The sequence below is a fragment of the Globicephala melas genome, chromosome 1, assembly GCF_963455315.2.
Source record: "Globicephala melas chromosome 1, mGloMel1.2, whole genome shotgun sequence".
NCBI classification, from domain to species: Eukaryota; Metazoa; Chordata; class Mammalia; order Artiodactyla; family Delphinidae; genus Globicephala; species Globicephala melas.
The window spans coordinates 178118998-178135972 of record NC_083314.1 but is presented as its reverse complement, the minus strand read 5'-3'; the positions used below and the strand labels follow the sequence as shown (position 1 = coordinate 178135972).

General features: G+C 44.8%; 2 protein-coding genes across 2 annotated transcripts in view; both read left to right on the top strand.

Annotated features, from left to right (window-relative positions):
• Window positions 1–7426, top strand: part of LOC115867191 (arylacetamide deacetylase-like 4) — a 36494-nt gene extending 29068 nt beyond the window's left edge. Inside the window, exons 4-5 of the mRNA XM_030883277.2 lie at window positions 3513–3729; window positions 7359–7426. Of these exons, the coding sequence (XP_030739137.2) occupies window positions 3513–3729; window positions 7359–7426 (285 nt within the window). The remainder of the gene's footprint in view (window positions 1–3512; window positions 3730–7358) is intronic.
• Window positions 7427–9166: 1740 nt separating this feature from the next.
• Window positions 9167–9855, top strand: LOC138842640 (arylacetamide deacetylase-like 4). Its single transcript, XM_070045371.1, is given in 2 exon segments — window positions 9167–9662; window positions 9665–9855. Coding segments are annotated over 2 exon segments (687 nt in total).
• The last annotated feature ends 7120 nt before the right edge of the window (window positions 9856–16975 follow it).

The window sequence follows — 16975 nt, the reverse complement described above, 5'->3', positions numbered from 1 at the left end:
CAGAATGAACTTGCTTCAGCCACAGTGTCTTCCCCCTCATGGCACACAGGCGTTTCTCTGCTGCTTAGATTGCAAGCACCTGGAAGGCAGGGACCACCTTATGCATCTCTGCAAGCCTAGCCCCAAGCCCAGGGCCTGGCACCTAGCAGGTGCTTACTTACCATTTGCTGATCAATCCACCAGGGAATTCACCCAGCATTTCAGAGTGGCCACACCAGCCAGGCTCTGAACAGGGGTTTGGGATTTGGGGTAGAACGGTGCATGCCTAGAACAGCAGATTTGGAAACAGTTTGGCACTAAGAGGCAGGCAACTTGATTTAATCCCAATGTCCCAACCCTGGGTGGAGACCTGATGGCAGCCAGACAGTTCACAATGATGACCTGTGGGGAGAACAACTGTTGAAGGAGGTGAGGAGGCCACGCTCAGCTCTGACAGCCGCTCCCTGGCTGTGTGATCTTGGGCAATTTACTTCACCTCTCTGTGTCTTGGTTTCCTCATCTGCAAAGGGGGAACAATTGCATTGCTTCCATCAGGTTGGTAAGAGGATCAAGATGACAGGTGATAAGGGCTCATTTGTTTGGTGATATTGGGTAAATAAGTAAAATATATTTCTGTGCTGCTGGAATGTTTCACCAGGGAAACGGATGACTTTCCGAGAAATGAACAAGTCTACGTCATAATTACATGAACGTCACTGCCCCAAGGAGACAGGCTGAGGATGTGGTACTAGGATCTCTCTTATTAATCCTGGTCACGCACTTTGCTGGAGGTCAGGCTGTCTCAAGCCAGTGGCTGCAATCCTTATGGAATTATAGGCTAGTTTGAGGCCCTAGGGCTGAAAATGAGGGCCTCAGATGTCCAGGTGGCCCAGAAAACCCGAGACCTTTCCAACCTTCAGTGTTTCTCCTCAAGAGTAGCCCACAAGCCAAGCATCTCTGATGACAGCTGCTCACGGGACCCTCTGAGATGGGCCATGGAGGGTGAATTCAGCTCATGATGTCCCATCCTCGTCCCCCCAGCACTGAACCCTCCTAGGACAGACGGCTCATCACAAGGTGACTATGATGAGGATGATGATATCCAAGTGGTCACTTGGTTCCAGGAGACAGATAAGTACAGGAAGGATAAGAATTTTAAGGAGAAGGAGACAAAACCTAAAAGCTTCTATGGCCTAGAAATCAGGTGTCTAGGTTTGGTATCAGAAAACCCTGGGTCTGAGACCTGAATCTTCACTTGCTAGTTTTGTAGACTAATGTCTTTGAGTCTCTGTTTTCTGCTCTGAGAAATGCGGACAGCAAGAGACGCTTTTTATAGGTGTGAGGTGGGGATTGAATGAGAAATGCATTTAAGGTGCAAGGTACACTTAGAAAGGACTCCACAAAAATAGATTATTATTAGTATATATATCAAATCTCTGAAGGCAAAGACACAGCATTTCCTAAAATCATTATTGATTTAAAAGCTGTGATGAGTGATTTCAGCCTTACTAAAAGATATAATGACTAATATAACAAATGCTATAGATTTTATTTTAGTTTTTGTTTTTGTTTCATTTTTTGACCTCTTCCCAGGGTGTGTAGGATCTTAGTTCCCTGACCAGGGATTGAACTCGCACCCCCTGAGTTGGAAGCGTGGAGTCTTAACCACTGGACAGCCAGGGAAGTCCCTAGATTTTATTTTAAAGGGCAAACTCTGCTAGAATATTTTGTGAAAGAGTTTCAACATCCATCTAAAGTTCTGGATCTCAGGCGTTCCTAAACTAGTGATGGTCCCCTTTATACTACTGCTAATACATTCTTATAAATAATATCAAAAAATTATATTTATAATACTTATATATGCACATTATAACATTTTGCAAATAATATAGAAATATAATATTTATACATACAATATATTTATAATATTTATATATAAATAATATGTATTTATAACATTATATAATAATATATAATAATCAATCTTCCTTATTTGCCTCTGTCCTAAATTACCAGCTCTGGCAAATGTGGACTCACTGTGGGAAAAAACAAACCAAATCTAACTTCCTGGCTATATCTAGTGACCTTTTAGAATGTCGCGCTAAGAGACATTTATCACCACATTGCATCGTTCAAAATCCCTGAAACATTTGCTCTTCTGGATGCTGGAAATGGATTCCTCAGATGTGGGCTAAGTGGTGGGGAAAGTAGGTCATCTCCACCGCGTTGGGCACCTTGCTCCTGCCTCAGGCCGGGAAATAGGGATTTTGTTGGGAGTTCCCTTTTAAGAAGCCTAAGCCTTGGCAATGGGGCAGTGGGGACGGGGGTGGGGTCGTCTCCACGGAATGAATGCACTGGGTCATCCCATAAACCTGGGGCAGGACCCAGTATGAGCTCACACTTACCAGGACCCACCAGTGACACACTCCATATGGGTGGTTGCATCTAATTCCCAAGCTTCATCCTCAGGGACTGTAGACTCCATTCTTCTATTTTAGAAAATGAGGAAAACGGAAGCTCAGAGAAGGTAATGCTCAAGATCTTTCAGTGAGTCGGTGGTAGTAGAGCTAAGTCTTGAATCCAAATCTGCTGGACTTAAGAACCCAAGCTCTTTCTAGTTTAGTTCTACATCTTACTTGTTGACAGGCAAGGCACTTGACCTTGGCATGCCTCACTTTTCCCATCTGTGAAATGGAGCTTATAATTGTGTTTGACTTAAGAGGGTCTCTGAGTAGTTTAAGCCAGTTAATAATCCAAATCGCTTGGACCAGTATTGGCATGTTGTAGGAGACTAATAAGTGTCAGCTGTTCTTACTATGTTCACAATTATCCCGTGCTGTTTTCTTTATGACAAAGACACCTATTCCATGCGAGGTCCATGGAAGAGATGATCCATTATGGCTGAAATGCATTTAGTACATGAGATATGATACCATGTAACTATATTTCATGAAATATTCAGATATTTTGCTTGTTTATAACTAGAGTGACCATATTAATTTAAAAACAATGGACTTCTTTTCACATTTGACAAATATATAGCCTTTGTGCCATTGCCCCTTCCCCCTGAGCCCATGGCAGACATCCTTAATTGATCCCATGACTCTTTCCTGTTGAACACAAATGAGACCTAAGGGTCTGTCATAACCCAGAGAGGCAATGATGGTGTTGACCCAGGTGATGGACCGTCTTTGCCGTCTTAGGCTGGGAGCCAAAGAGAGCAAGGTTGCCAGCCAGCTGCCTTGGACATTGGCTTTGATCAGTTCAATGCCCAACCACTCAGCCCAAACGTGGGCTAGCTCTTTGGCAAATTCATACCACTATTCAACCAAGAGCTTTTGGGAGGAGATTCTGAAAGCCCAATGCTTTACCTGGACACACCCTAGAGCCTGATGAGCCCTAGGTTCACGGCTTTGAGGCAGATAAGAAACTGCAAAAACATCCCAGCAGTTACAAGGGGCAGGAGTCATCCACCATCCAGGTGGATCCTAACCTCTCCTAATATCTCCCGCTCTTTCTCTTACCTCTAACAGGGGAATATACTTGAGAAATTGAGGATTTGCTCCATGCCCAGATTTATTCAGTTTTTGCACAACCGCGTGAGAATCAAGAAGGACCCTGGGCTTGTGGTAACCAACCTGCGTTTTGGAACCATACCCATGAGGCTGTTCCAGCCCGAGGTGGCCGCCCCCAGCCCGCGGCGAGGCATCATCTTCTTCCACGGAGGGGGCACCATATTAGGGAGCCTGGGTAAGATGGTCCTTGGAGGCTTTGTGAAGGAAGAGCCTCATCTTCATGCAAAGCTCTACCCACCCCTCCCATGGGAACCTTGTTGGAGTCCCTCCAAGGAATCAGCAGCTGGAGGTTTTTATAGGGAGCCCTGACTAAGGGCTTTGGGCTCAAGTCAGCAGATGGTGTGAAAACGTTCTTTTTTATACTATGATACTCTTGGTCAAGGAGAGGGTGGTGAAGTGGCCAGGGCTGGAGTGGGGTGGCGTTTGGTGTTTATGGCCCTGCAGTGTTGACTCTTCTCCGCTCCCTCACCACTCACCAGCCATTGACCAGTCCTGTCTGTTCTCACCCCACAGTATTTCCAAAACCCGTGTGTTTCTCTCCGGCTCTGCAAGACCCCTGTGGTCCGAAGCCACCTTCTCCTGCCCGCATCCCTTTATCCCTACATCCCGGTAACTGCTCTCCCCATGTCACCCCTCACAGTCTAATCCTCACCCAGCAGCCAGAAAGAACCCTTAAAAATACGAGTCGGAACTTGTCAGTCTCGCAGTGAACACTTCCTGTGGCTTTACAGGGTCTTCAGGTGAAATCCCAACTCCTCCCCACAGCTGGTGCTGGCCCTGCAGACCTCTCCGACCTGGTCACCCGGGTCTCCCACCTCCCACAGCGATTCGCTCTGCTGCAGCCATGCTGCCTGTTCCTCTGGGCTTTGGACACACCAGGCTCCTTCTCACCCTGAATCTCCTACACTTGCTGTTCCCGAGTCCTGCAAAGTTGTGTCTCCCCTCACCGCTGCTTTGCAGGACGGGTGGCCCCTTCTTCATTCTTCCAGTCTGATCTCAAATGTCTCTCTGCAGAGTGGGCTCCCTGGACGTCTTATCTAAAGAACTCTCCCTGCCCACTCTAGTGCCCTACCCTATGCCCGCCCCCCACCTCCATCCCTGACATCATCCTTTAAAGTTTTCTTCATGGCACTTGTCGCAATCTGAACTTATCTCATTCCTCCGGGTGTTTCCTTATTTACCGTCTGCCTTCCCCAACTAAAAGTGGAAATTCCAAGAGTGCGAGAAAGTCTTCTATTTTGCTTGCTACAGGATCCTCAGGGCCAGGCCTGTGGTTTTATTTTTTGAATGGATGTTTGAGTGCATGAATATATAGATGGATGGATGGGCAAATAACTGGGTGAAAGGATATTTCATGAACCAACAAACAAATGGATGGATGGAGGGATGGCCACACAGGAGAAAAAAATTTTTTAATTAATTTTTATTGGAGTATAGTTGATTTACGATGTTGTGATAGTTTCTTGCTGTACAGCAAAGTGACTCAGAAATACGTATACATATATCCACTCTTTTAGATTTCCTTCCCATTCAGGTCACCACAGAGCATTGAGTAGAGTTCCCTGTGCTATACAGTAGGTTCTCATTAGTTATCTATTTCATACATAGTAATGTAATATGTCAATCCCGGTCTCCCAGTTTGTTCCACCCTCCCCTTCCCCCTTGGTAACTATAAGTTTGTTCTCTACGGCTGTGTCTCTATTTCCGCACAGGAGAAAATTTGCCCGTGTGAAGAGGTGGGCTGTTTGCATTACATGTTCCCTGAGATTAGGGTGTACCGCCACCTGGTGGTGAAAATACAACATCTGAATTTGCTGCCCTGAAGCTCTCCCCTTTTCAGAAGTTAATTATGAATCATCTCCCATCTACTGGCCTCACCCTTGTCCAGGATCACTCTTCCCTTTCAGAGACCCCGGGGAGCACCCTCATTCATTGGCTGGGTCTGTACCCCTTCCTCTGTGGAGGGATGACGTTATTTCCAAAAGTAAAACTGGGGCTCACTCAGCAAATGTTTACTGAGCACCTACTTTGTGTCAGACCCTCTTTGAGGCACGGGGGACACTGTGGAGAACAAGAAAGGTCCTCATTGGAGCCCACTCAAATGAGGGGGCTGGACAGTGAAACAAATGAGTAGGCTAATTTCACATCGTGGTAGCACAGAGCGATGGAGTAGAGAATGACTCAGGGAGCGGATTTAATTTTTCCTATCAGAGGAAGCCTCTCCAAGAAGGCAAAGTTTGAGCCCAGGATCAACTGATGAGAATGAGCCGGCCCTACAGGGGCCAGGAAAGAGAGCTCCAAGCCTTATGGGAATGGGGTGAGGCAGGTGAGGCACCCTCCGCGGCCTCCATGTTTAAAGGGGCACCCCAAACCACAGTGATCCAGATAAATATATTTTTATGCAATATTAAAAATATCAGCATTGATGCAGAAAACTAAGATGAACAACATACCAACGTTTATATAAAAGCAGGATGCAAGAGAGCTGGGTAAGTCGTGCAAAAGCAAAGGAGGATTCTATTTAAAATTTCGATATGTTGTTCATCACGGACGTTTCTGGCATTAATTTGATTCCTTAAAATATTGCACCAAACTATTATTTATCTTGGATAATGAGTGTTTGGACGCTCCCTTAATTTTGCGCCCAAGGCGCGTGCCTTGCTTGCCTCGCCCTAGTCCCTGCCCTGTTAAGGGAGAGCAAGTGCAAAACCTTGGGTGCTCAAGAGAAAGAAGAATGTCAGGACCACAGAGTGGGGGGCTGAAGTGGGGAAGGTCGGCAGGACCAGGTCGTGGCTAGCAGTCGTCTCCACTCTGGCTGCGTATACTTTAGAATCACCCGGGGGCTTGAGAGTCAGTCACACCCAGATCCTACCCCAGGCCGACTGTCAGTCTCTGGGGATGGGATCCAGCATCCGTATTTTACAAAAGCTCCCAGATGACTTAAGCCAGGTCTGAGACCTCCTTAGGAGCTGCCCACTCTGAATCGTTTTGACCCTTCTTCTGTCACCTCCCCAAACCGTGTTAACAAAGCATGTACCCGCCCCATTGTTGCTTTTCTCTGCCAGATGGTCAATCACCACCTCCCCTGACACTGGAATTGCCTGGTGGGATTTGAGAAATCCTGTCGCCTGTGCTCCCACCCTAGAGATTCTGATTTGGTTGGTCTGGGGCTCAGCCTGGGCATCAGAGTGTGTAACCCCACCCCCCACCCCCCGCCCTGTACTTCTATAAACAGCCAGGGTTGAGAACTGCTGAGTCAGACGTGGTTCATTTGGTACAGATTCTGTGTCTGGCACTGTGCCCGTGTGGTCGATGCATTAATGATCAGGCTGCTCTCTGAGAACCTCAGACATACTGCTTGACTCATAGAAATGGCCCATGCGACCACTGCTTACTTCTTAATAACATCTATACATATATATAATTATTGTTCATATTTCAGGGCAGACACGCCCACCTTCCCTTATCTTGGCTTTGTTGGTTTCAAATCACCAAGGCTTCTAGGTCCACAGTTTCCTCTACTGTAAAAGAAAACGTTGCAGCTGGGGAGCCCCAAGGCACATCTGAGCCCCGATATTCAGGAGATCGGGGTGGACTCAGGCGTCTGACTTGGCTTTTTGTGTTGTCCCGGCAGAGGTGGCCAGAGTCACTTCACAGGAGCCAAGAATAGGAAGAAAGGGAAGATGTCACACTCAGTGCCAGCACTGTTGGTAGCTCTTCTTGGGGGCTGGGGAGCAGTGCTGGGCCCCGTGGGGCACCGACCTCCCTACAGGTGGCTGCTGATGTGTCGGTTTTGTCTTGCAGACATGTACCGCACCCTGTGTGGTTTTCTATCCCAGGAGACCGACTCTGTGCTGCTGTCGGTTGGGTGAATTGTTGGAGAAAGTCGGTGGGTGTTACCTGGGTGACAGAAGGAAGGGGAAAGGCCTTGGATGATTTGCAGAACAGAGGGAGAGGAGGTCCTAGGCCCCGAGAGACACTCTTGCACATGCATCCACGGAGACAGGCGCAGCATCGTTCAAAACAGCCCAGACCCGAAACAACCCAAATGCCCCTTGACGGGGAGTGCATGAATCAACTGTGATAGTCAGTGTTATATTGCACAGGCGTTATGGGATATGACATAGCTGTTCAAGTAAGGCATACCATACTGTGGATGAATATTGACAGTATAAAATTCAGTGAAAAATTTTTCAAAAAATTACATAAAGCCAGATACTTTGTCTACAAAACTAAAAACAATTAAAATCATAATAATACTTTTAAGGAATATACATAGATACAATGGAACTATGTAAAAAGGAAAGAAAAGGAGCGATGGATACGGGATTCAAGGTAACTGTTCTCTCAGACTGGGAAGGCAGCGAGGTGGGATGGTGGTGGGGGTATTAAGGGCTTGGCTGAAGGTTCCGGTCAAGGTCCTGGCTGTGGTTTGGGGTGATGATGCTGCAGGTGCTTCTTGCATTGTTGAAACTAATACCTTCAAGTCCCAGTCTGGGTTTAGGCTGGGTTCGAGTCCCGGCACATGGGTTCAAGTCCCAGTCTGAGGTGCACGGTTTCAATTAGGCCTGGGACAAACTTTAAAATATTTGTTTCTAGGCTTTTTTTTTTTTTTTTTTAGCTTGGGGCCATTTTGACTTAAAAAATAACTTTTTAGCTTTCCTTTAATGTTATTTGAAATAACTGAACAAAAAACTCGAATTAATTAATGTTTAAACGTGTCTTTGGGAACTAATAAATATTAATATTATTAATATTAAAAAACCCCTAATACCTAATGGACTTATGAACTAACTAGCTAACAAATTAACTGCTGGCCATGCAGGGACCAGTGTTGGGAGCGTCTCAAGAAAACCATGACTCAGGGCACCTGAGGTTCTTTGAAAAGAGAAGAGGGGGAGCTTTTTAGTGGATGGAGGGGGCCGTGGGTACCACTCACTAGAATTCCGGTTCTTAATCCAACAGATTACAGCAATTCACAGGGAAACAGTTTAGAGAAGGCAAGTGAGAGGAACTAAAAACTGCCCTTTTAGGTTCAACCTCTAGAACAAGCCCCCTCATACAACTTACTTAATGTAACTTCCTTAGCATCTCTGGTTTTCTTGATGAGACTGAGGAAGACAGCATCTTGCCAGTATCCATCAACGTACCTCCCAGCCGGCCGAGCCTTGTGTCTGAAATTCCACCATCAGAGTTTCCGCCAGACTCTACATCTCTGAAGGGTGATAATAAAAACATCTCTTCAACACATAAAGGTGTTAATAAGCACCTCTGTTAATACCCTGTAGGAAATTGTTGAGGATATTGTTATTCTAGATAGTTGAAAAGACCTAGCACGCAGGCCAGACTGGTTTTGATCGACAGGCTGGTGGAGGAAGAAAGGCAGGTAAGGTTCTGCACGCTGCCAGGAGGCTGCAGGTGGATGGTGCCTGTGAGGAAATGCCCCGAGAGCACTGTACGGGGGAAATGGTCAGGAGCTGGGTGCCCCCTGATTCCTCATCAAGACATAATGGGGTTTCTAAAGTAAGCTCCTGGAGATCAACCTTTCAACTGTTTGGTTCTGCAGAGCCTTCACCCCTGTGGTGGATGGGCAAGAGAGAGTCCAAGGAGGCATGGGCATTTCTGCTTCCTTCCGGCAGGTCTGCGGTGTGATCTGCGGAGACAGTGCTGGGGCAGGGATTGCGACCTTGACCTCTCAGACCTTGGTGGGCAGATCCGGTCTTCCTCGGATCAGGGCCCAGGTCCTGATTTATCTCATCGTCCAACTCATTAATTTTCGGCTGCCATCCTTTCCGCAGAACCAACACGTCCAGTTCCTCACCTGGTTCATGATGCGTGTTTAAATACGTGTTTATCGACTTCTCTGGTGGGATGCCATCTTGAGTGGTGCTTTCATTCCCCCGGAAGTCTGGAAGAAGTACCGGAAGTGGGTCAGCGCGGACAACGTATCCAGGAGTTTCAAGAAGACAGACTACCAACCCATGTTTCCTGCCCCTTTCAATGAGGCTGCCTATCTAGAAAACAATCCCTTGTTGGATGTGGAACATACACCCCTCATAAAGGATGAAGAGACCATTGCCCAGCTTCCCGAAGCCTTCCTGGTGAGCTGTATGACATCCTCCGTGATGACATCTTGCTCTATAAGAAGTGCTTGGAGGACCAGGGGGTCCCCGTGACATGGTACCACGTGGAGGATGGCTTTCACGGATCTCTGATATTATGTGATTGGAAGCCTTTCTCTTTCCCATGCTCCCTGAAAATTGTGAATGCTATAGTCAGTTGTATAAAGAGCACACTGTAACCCTGGGGCCCTGAGTAGGGCATAGCAAGTATGGTCTCTGCTACGTGCTGAGTCCTTTGATGAATTGTATTTTATTGATTAAGGAGATGCTAAGTCAGGGCTTACCCTGCAGGGGAAGGATGAGAAGTAAGCTAAGAATAGTCTTGCCTAGTGTTTGAGAAAATCCAAACTGTGTCTGTTTCCTTTCAGTGCCAACAGTGTTCAATTCTGGATCTAGCAACATTCTCTAACATTCTCATTCGGGTGAAATAAATAGTCAATGGAGAAAACAATGCCTTTAAAATTTCTCAAAGCTCTAACACACAAGGCCTCTGCAGAATGAATGCCAACAGCTGGCCATACGGTCCGTCGTGGGTATATACCCATAATGCTGAAGCATTGCTTGGGGTCAGGTGTCTGTTGGAGGAGGGGGCACCCAATTGTTCCTGGGGCCAAAGGTCACCAGCCAAATTCCTGCAGATTGGTAACAGATTGGTTCCAGTTGGCCTGAGAAATGCTGCTGCAGTGGATCTCTGCCCTCAGTATAGCTGCATTTGGGCTGGACTAAAGGGAAGTTTTGGAGGAGATCACTGGAAAGGGAGATGCAAGAAGAAGCAAGAGGAAGGCGGTGAGGAAAAGGGTGGGCTCTGGGGGCTGGGGACTTTTCCTGGGCTTAAGTCTTTAATCTGAATGCCAAAATTAGATCACTGGTTACCAAGAGGCAGGGTCTCAGAGCCAAGGCTGTCTTGGGAATCTCTGGGTGCCATCTGGGATACGGAAACTGCATTCCCTAAAGCAGTAAGGTGTCAGCTTTCCTTGGTGCACTTATATATTGGTCCCACTTTTACAAAGAACCTTGCCTTCACTTAGCCCACACCACTCTCTCTGCTCACAGAGAAAAGGAAGAGAATAATTGTATTGCATGCTGGGGGCAGTCCACATTAGCTTTTGCATTGGGCCTGTGTTTGCTAGGTACATTTGTAGTAACACTGGGCCTCTCTGCTGCCTAGTCCCACCCAAGTGCTAAAGTTGGAGAATCCCTCTTCTCTGCAACCATAGCATCTCTTGGTGCCAAGGACCTCACCTATGACTGATGGAGGAGGGAGTCTTGGATCCTTGCAGAGGGGACAGATATCTACATAAGCAGTTTGGACTGGGATCCTGGGAGCATGGACAGGCATCATGATCCATGTGTTATATGCAAGCAGCTTTGATGGAAAAGTTTGTTAATTATCTATTGCTGTGTAACAACACTACCATGAACTTAGTGGCTTAAAGCAACACACATTGATTATCTCACAGTTTCTGTGGGTCAGGAGTCTGAGAATAGCTTAGCTGCCATCAAGGTGTTGGGACTGTGGTTTCATCTGAGGCTCGACTGGGGAGGGATCTACTTCCAAGCTCAGTCGGGTTGTTTGCAGAATTCAGTTTCTTGGAGTTGTAGATGGAGAGCTTCAGTTCCTTGCTAGCTGTTGGCCAGAGGCCTCTATTGGCTCCTAGAAGCCACTCACAATTTTTTGCATGTGATTTTTCCCCACATGGCTGCTTTCTTCCTTAAAGTGAGCAAGGGAGAAAGACTTAAGCAAGCTAGCCACTAAAATCTAAAGTAATTTAATCACAAATGTAATCACATATATGCCAACACCTTTGCCTTATTCTGTTAGTTAGAAGCAAATCCCAGGTCTTGCCCGCACAAGGGGATCACACAAGCATGTGAACACCAGGGGGTGGAGATCTTGGGGGCCACTGTAGAGTCTGTCCACCACATAAGGTGTCTCCAGCAGGGGACGGGAAGAACAGTCAACACAACTTCGCTGCCTGAGAAATACATTGGCTTGACTTTCTGGAGCTAGTGATGGTAGTTATGGGCTGTGCATTGAGGCTCTTCCCCATAAGGTCCCCCAGGAGAGGTCCTCTCGTCTCTCCCCAGTCCTAACTCCCGTCACATCACCATCATCTGGTTTCCCCAGGGGGCAGGAATCTGGACCTTCCTCTAGTCTCTTCCCAGTCTATTTTTATGATAAACTCTATGCTCTTGCATTACTCAGGGTCCAATCAGGAGAAGGAAATCACGCCACTTGTCTTCTTTTTTCTTTTGCAAGTCTTTATTAGCCTCAAGTACAATAAAATCTTCTGAAGACATTTTCTGCCTTCAAGGATCTACCTAAAAATTACATCCAGGAACACTTATAGGAAATTGTGGACACACAAAGTATCTGGACAGCTAAATGTACCACAATAGAAGATTTGTTAAGTAAAAAGTCAAGATTATTGATGTTTTTTAAGGGCTGAGCAAAGACATAGGGCTCTTCTAGTCTAACCGATCATTAAAAAAATTTTTTTATTGTAAAATAGTTGATTTACAATGTTGTGTTACTTTCTGCTGTACAGCAAAGTGAATCAGTTATACATATAAATATATCCACTCTTTTTCATATTCTTCCCATATAGGCCATTACAGAGTATTGAGTAGAGTTCCCTGTTTTATACAGTTGGTCCTTAATAGTTATCGATTTTATATATAGTTGTGTGTCTATGTCAGTCCCAATCTCCCAATTTATCCCTCCCCTCCTCTCCACCCTGGTAACCATAAGATTGTTTTCTATATCTGTGACTCTATTTCTGTTTTGTAGGTAAGTTCTTTTGTAGCATTTTTTTGGATTCCACATACAATATCATATGATATTTGTTCTTCTCTGTCTGACTTACTTCACTCAGTATGATAATCTCTAGGTCCATCCATGTTGCTGCAAATGGCATTATTTCATTCTTTTTATGGCTGAGTAATATTCCATTGTATATATGTACAACATCTTCCTTATCCATTCCTCTGTTGATGGACATTTAGCTTGCTTCCATGTCCTGGCTATTGTAAACAGGGCTGCAATGAACATTGAGGTGCATGTCTCTTTTCAAATATGGTTTTCTCTGGGTATATGACCAGGAATGGGATGGCTGGATCATATGGTAGCTCTATTTTTAGTTTTTTAAGGAACCTCCATACTGTTCTCTATAGTGGCTGCACCAATTTACATTCCCACCAACAGTGTAGGAGGATTCCCTTTTCCCCACAACCTCTCCAGAATTTATTGTTTGTAGATTTTTTGATGATGGCCATTCTAACTGGTGGGAAGTGACACCTCATTGTAGTTTGATTTGCATTTTTCTAATAATTAGTGATTTTGAGCATCTTTTCTTTTCTTTTTTTTTTTTTTTGGCCATCTGTATGTCTTCTTTGGAGAAATGTCTATTTAGATCTTCCACCCATTTTCTGATTGGGTTGTTTGTTTTTTTGTTATTGAGCTGCATGAGCTACTTGTATATTTTGAAGATTAATCCCTTGTCTAACCCCATCATTTTGCAGTTGGGGAAACAGCTGCTCCAAGAGTGAGATGATTCACCCAGGATCACCCAGGGATACTCGAGGCATGAATGGGGGAGTGGCAAGAGTGTCTGAAAAATCAGGCGAAGTATAGCTTGCACAGGCTTTGTAGGCCATGTAAAGAAGTTTAGAGTTTAGCTTAAAGCCTTTGGGATACTAATGTTTTTAATCGCAGAAGCAACATGATTAGATTTATATTTTAGAAAAAGTGTCCTGGAGGAAGTTGGGAAACATGTTGCAAAGGACTGAATGGTTAGTTAAAATGCTACAACAATCCCCCATCCCTTCTGCTCTCCACAAAAGCAAAAACAAACAAACAAAAACATATACACACACACACACACACACACAAACCCCCAAACAATCTACTAGAACGGAACAAGGGATGGAGGAATGGGATGACAATATTGGCTGGAGGGCTAGAGAAGAGAGAACAGAGTTGCATCTTATTAAGGAGGTAGAAGGAGACTCAACAGCAGTTTGTGACCAGAGTAGATGGGGGAAAGTGTCGAGGGGTGAGCATAGTGCATAGCATGAAATGGCTAGGCACATGGACACTGAACCCAGTGAGTTACTTAACCTTAATGGAGCTGGTAAGCATGTAGTTTAGAATACCTTAGTGAGACATAAATAAAGTGGGGGGTGGGACATGAACCCCTCAACAATCAAGGAGGCAACCATCCTAGTGAAATTTCCGGGGGTTCAACTCCAAGATAAGAGAGAAGTTGCTGCCCTTGTATCACCAGCTATGACAAATGCACAATGCTCATTAGGCATTTCTGGATTTGGGGGAGGCAACGTGCTCAGCTACAAAACTCCTCATAGCCTATTGCCTTTTTTGAGTGGGGACCAGAGCAAGAGAAGGCTCTGTAGCAAGTTCAGGCTGTAGTAGAAGCTGCTCTGTCACTTGGAAACCCTACCGCATATGACCAGCCAGCTACTGTCAACCTGTACCCTACAACTGTTGTAGGTCCCACCTGGCTGACCCCAAAATCGTAAGCCATATTTTCTTTCCAGGGGCACCGTGTGTTCCCATGGGGCCATACTTCTTGTGTGGAAGGTGCATATTAACTTGTGTCCCTCCCCAAAATACAGTGACTTGTACCTCCCAAGAGGTGAAAAACCTCATATGAGGTCTTCGAGTGTTTAAGGAAACATCACCTTGGCTCTAACATACATTCAGATAAGCCCTGACTCCCTGCCCAGGGTTATTGCAGATGATAAAATTGCTTTCGTTTCCCTCCTTGTGGGATGAGGCAGAGTTTGCACAGTTGTTAATACATCCTGCTGTACCTGGATTTATGCTTCAGGTCCAATAGAAAAATCAATACAAAACTTAAGAGAAAGCCACTTGCCTTTCCAAGGTAAATCCTGATGGTTTATCAGAGTTTTTCACCTGCTGCATCTGCTACATGTTAGCCTGATCCTAATTCTTGGGACCCTGTAGAAAGTACTGCTAATCAAATACTATGTAAGATAAACTAAAGATTTCCCTCCTCCTCCCAGGCTCTGTCAGGTTAATTGGAGTGGCTGAAGGAGAGGCATACTCATGGAAAAATTTGCCAGAAGCCAAGACCATGTGGAAATGAGGAAATATTTTTGGGAGACGATTCTCCATGGGTCTTTCATGTTTCTGTACTTCTTGTGAACAGGCACCGGTAGCTTTTGATCCAGACTGTCTTTTCAAAGACATTTGTAGAGTAAACAATCCTGGAAGACAAAGGTCGTGTTCCGCACCCCCCAACTGTTTCCAGAGGAGGGCAGCTTTGTTCACTATCTGGTATAATATAATAATGGGGAAGTTTTAGGCTGGCATGTAAGGAGCTTAGAAGTTGTCGTTCCATTGCAACAACAAAGCAAACCTGGACAAGCTGAAAATTAACAACCCTTCTTCTTAGATCCATCAGGGAAGTGAGGACACTGGGAAAACCACTGCCTTCCCCAGCCCTCACCCCCCTCAAAAATGTTGGTGAGACATACAGGCACATGCAGAGGATTACAGCTTACTGGAGCAGAAACCGAGGAGCAGAAACTTCCATAGGAACCAGTGCCAAGGTAGGAAAACCTGAACTGTAACTGTTCATTGCTGGAGGACAAGGCTGGGGGTTAAAAACTCCAGGGACGCCTGTCACTGGGAAGCCCCCACACTTTTGTGAGTTTTGTCTCCAGGAGTTCTATCAGATTCTCACAGTGAATATTGGAGAAAAATTCCCCTCATGCTTCTGGCATGCTTCCGGAGGGGAAAAGAACCCTTTTGAAATATGCCAGAGCATTCTGTTTTCCTTAACAAGGCCCGCCCTCAGGAGAACCTATTTTGCCAGGTCCGAGTCTGCTAGAGAATCTATTTTATCAGAGCCTAACATACCTGGGGAAGGGAAATACCCAACCCCAGCCCTCTCCAGCCACCTTGTCCCATGTAACGTGAAGGGAGGGGAATTTGGGGTTGAGAAGCATTGGTGAAGTTCACAGCCCTGGATGCACAAGCTCACTAAGATACTGAGACCTAATCATAGGACTATACAATGCTTCCTCTCCCCCCACACCTTACTGCTACATTACTAAGAGCATATGTACCATCATTCATTCTGTTCAGTACATCATGTCTACCCTTCAACAAAAAATTACAAGGCATACTAAAAGACAAAAGCTACATGTTGAAGATACTGAATAAACATCAGAACCAGAGTCAGATATGGCAGGAATGTTGGAATTATCAGACTGAGAATTAAAAAAAACCAAACAACTAAGGCTAATATGCTAAGGGTTTCAATGGAAAAAGTAGACAACATGCAAGAACAAACAGATAATGTAAACAGAGGATAAAAATTCTAAGAGAATAAAGAACAAATGCTAAAGACCAAAAACACTTAAACAGAAATGAAAATTGCCTTTGATGGGCTCATTAGGAAACTGAACACAGCTGAGGAAAGAATCTCTGAGCTTGAGGATATGACAGTAGAAACTTCCAAAACTGAAAAGCAAAGAGGAAAAAGAAACGAAAGACAGAATATCTAAAAACTGTGCGACAACTATAAAAGATGTAACATATTGGGTTGGCCAAAAAGTTGGTTTAGGTTTTCCTTATGGAAAAAACCAAACGAACCTTTTGGCCAGCCCAACATATGTAACAGGAATACCAGAAGGATAAGAAAGAAAGAAAGGAAAAGAAGCAATATTTGAAGCAAAAATTTCCCCCAAATAATGTCAGACACCAAACCACAGTTCCAAGAAGCTCAGAGAACACCAAGCAGGATAAATGCCACAAACCTACACCTAGACAGATCATATTCAAACTTCAGAAAATGAAAAATAAAGGAAAAAGTCTTTAAAGAAGGAAGAGGGGAAAAATGCCTTACCTATATATAGAGGAGCAAAGATAAGAATTACATCTGATTTCTCCTCAGAAACCATGTAAGCAAGAGGAGAATGGAGTGAAATATTTAAAGAATTAAGAGAAAAAAACCCATCAACCTAGAATTCTGTACCTGTTGAAATTACCCTTCAAAGGTGAAGGAGAAATAAAGACTTTCTCAGACAAAGAAAAAATGAGGAAATTTGTTGCCAGTAGACCTGCCTTGTAAGAAATGTTAAAAGAAGATTTTTTGTTTGTTTGTTTGTTTGTTTTTGAGAGAAGGAAAATGGTACATGTCAGAAACTCAGCTCTACATACAGAAAGGAAGAGATTTGGAGAATGAATAAATGAAGGTAAAATACTTATTTTTCTTTTCTTAGTTGATCTAACAGATAACAGTTCATTCA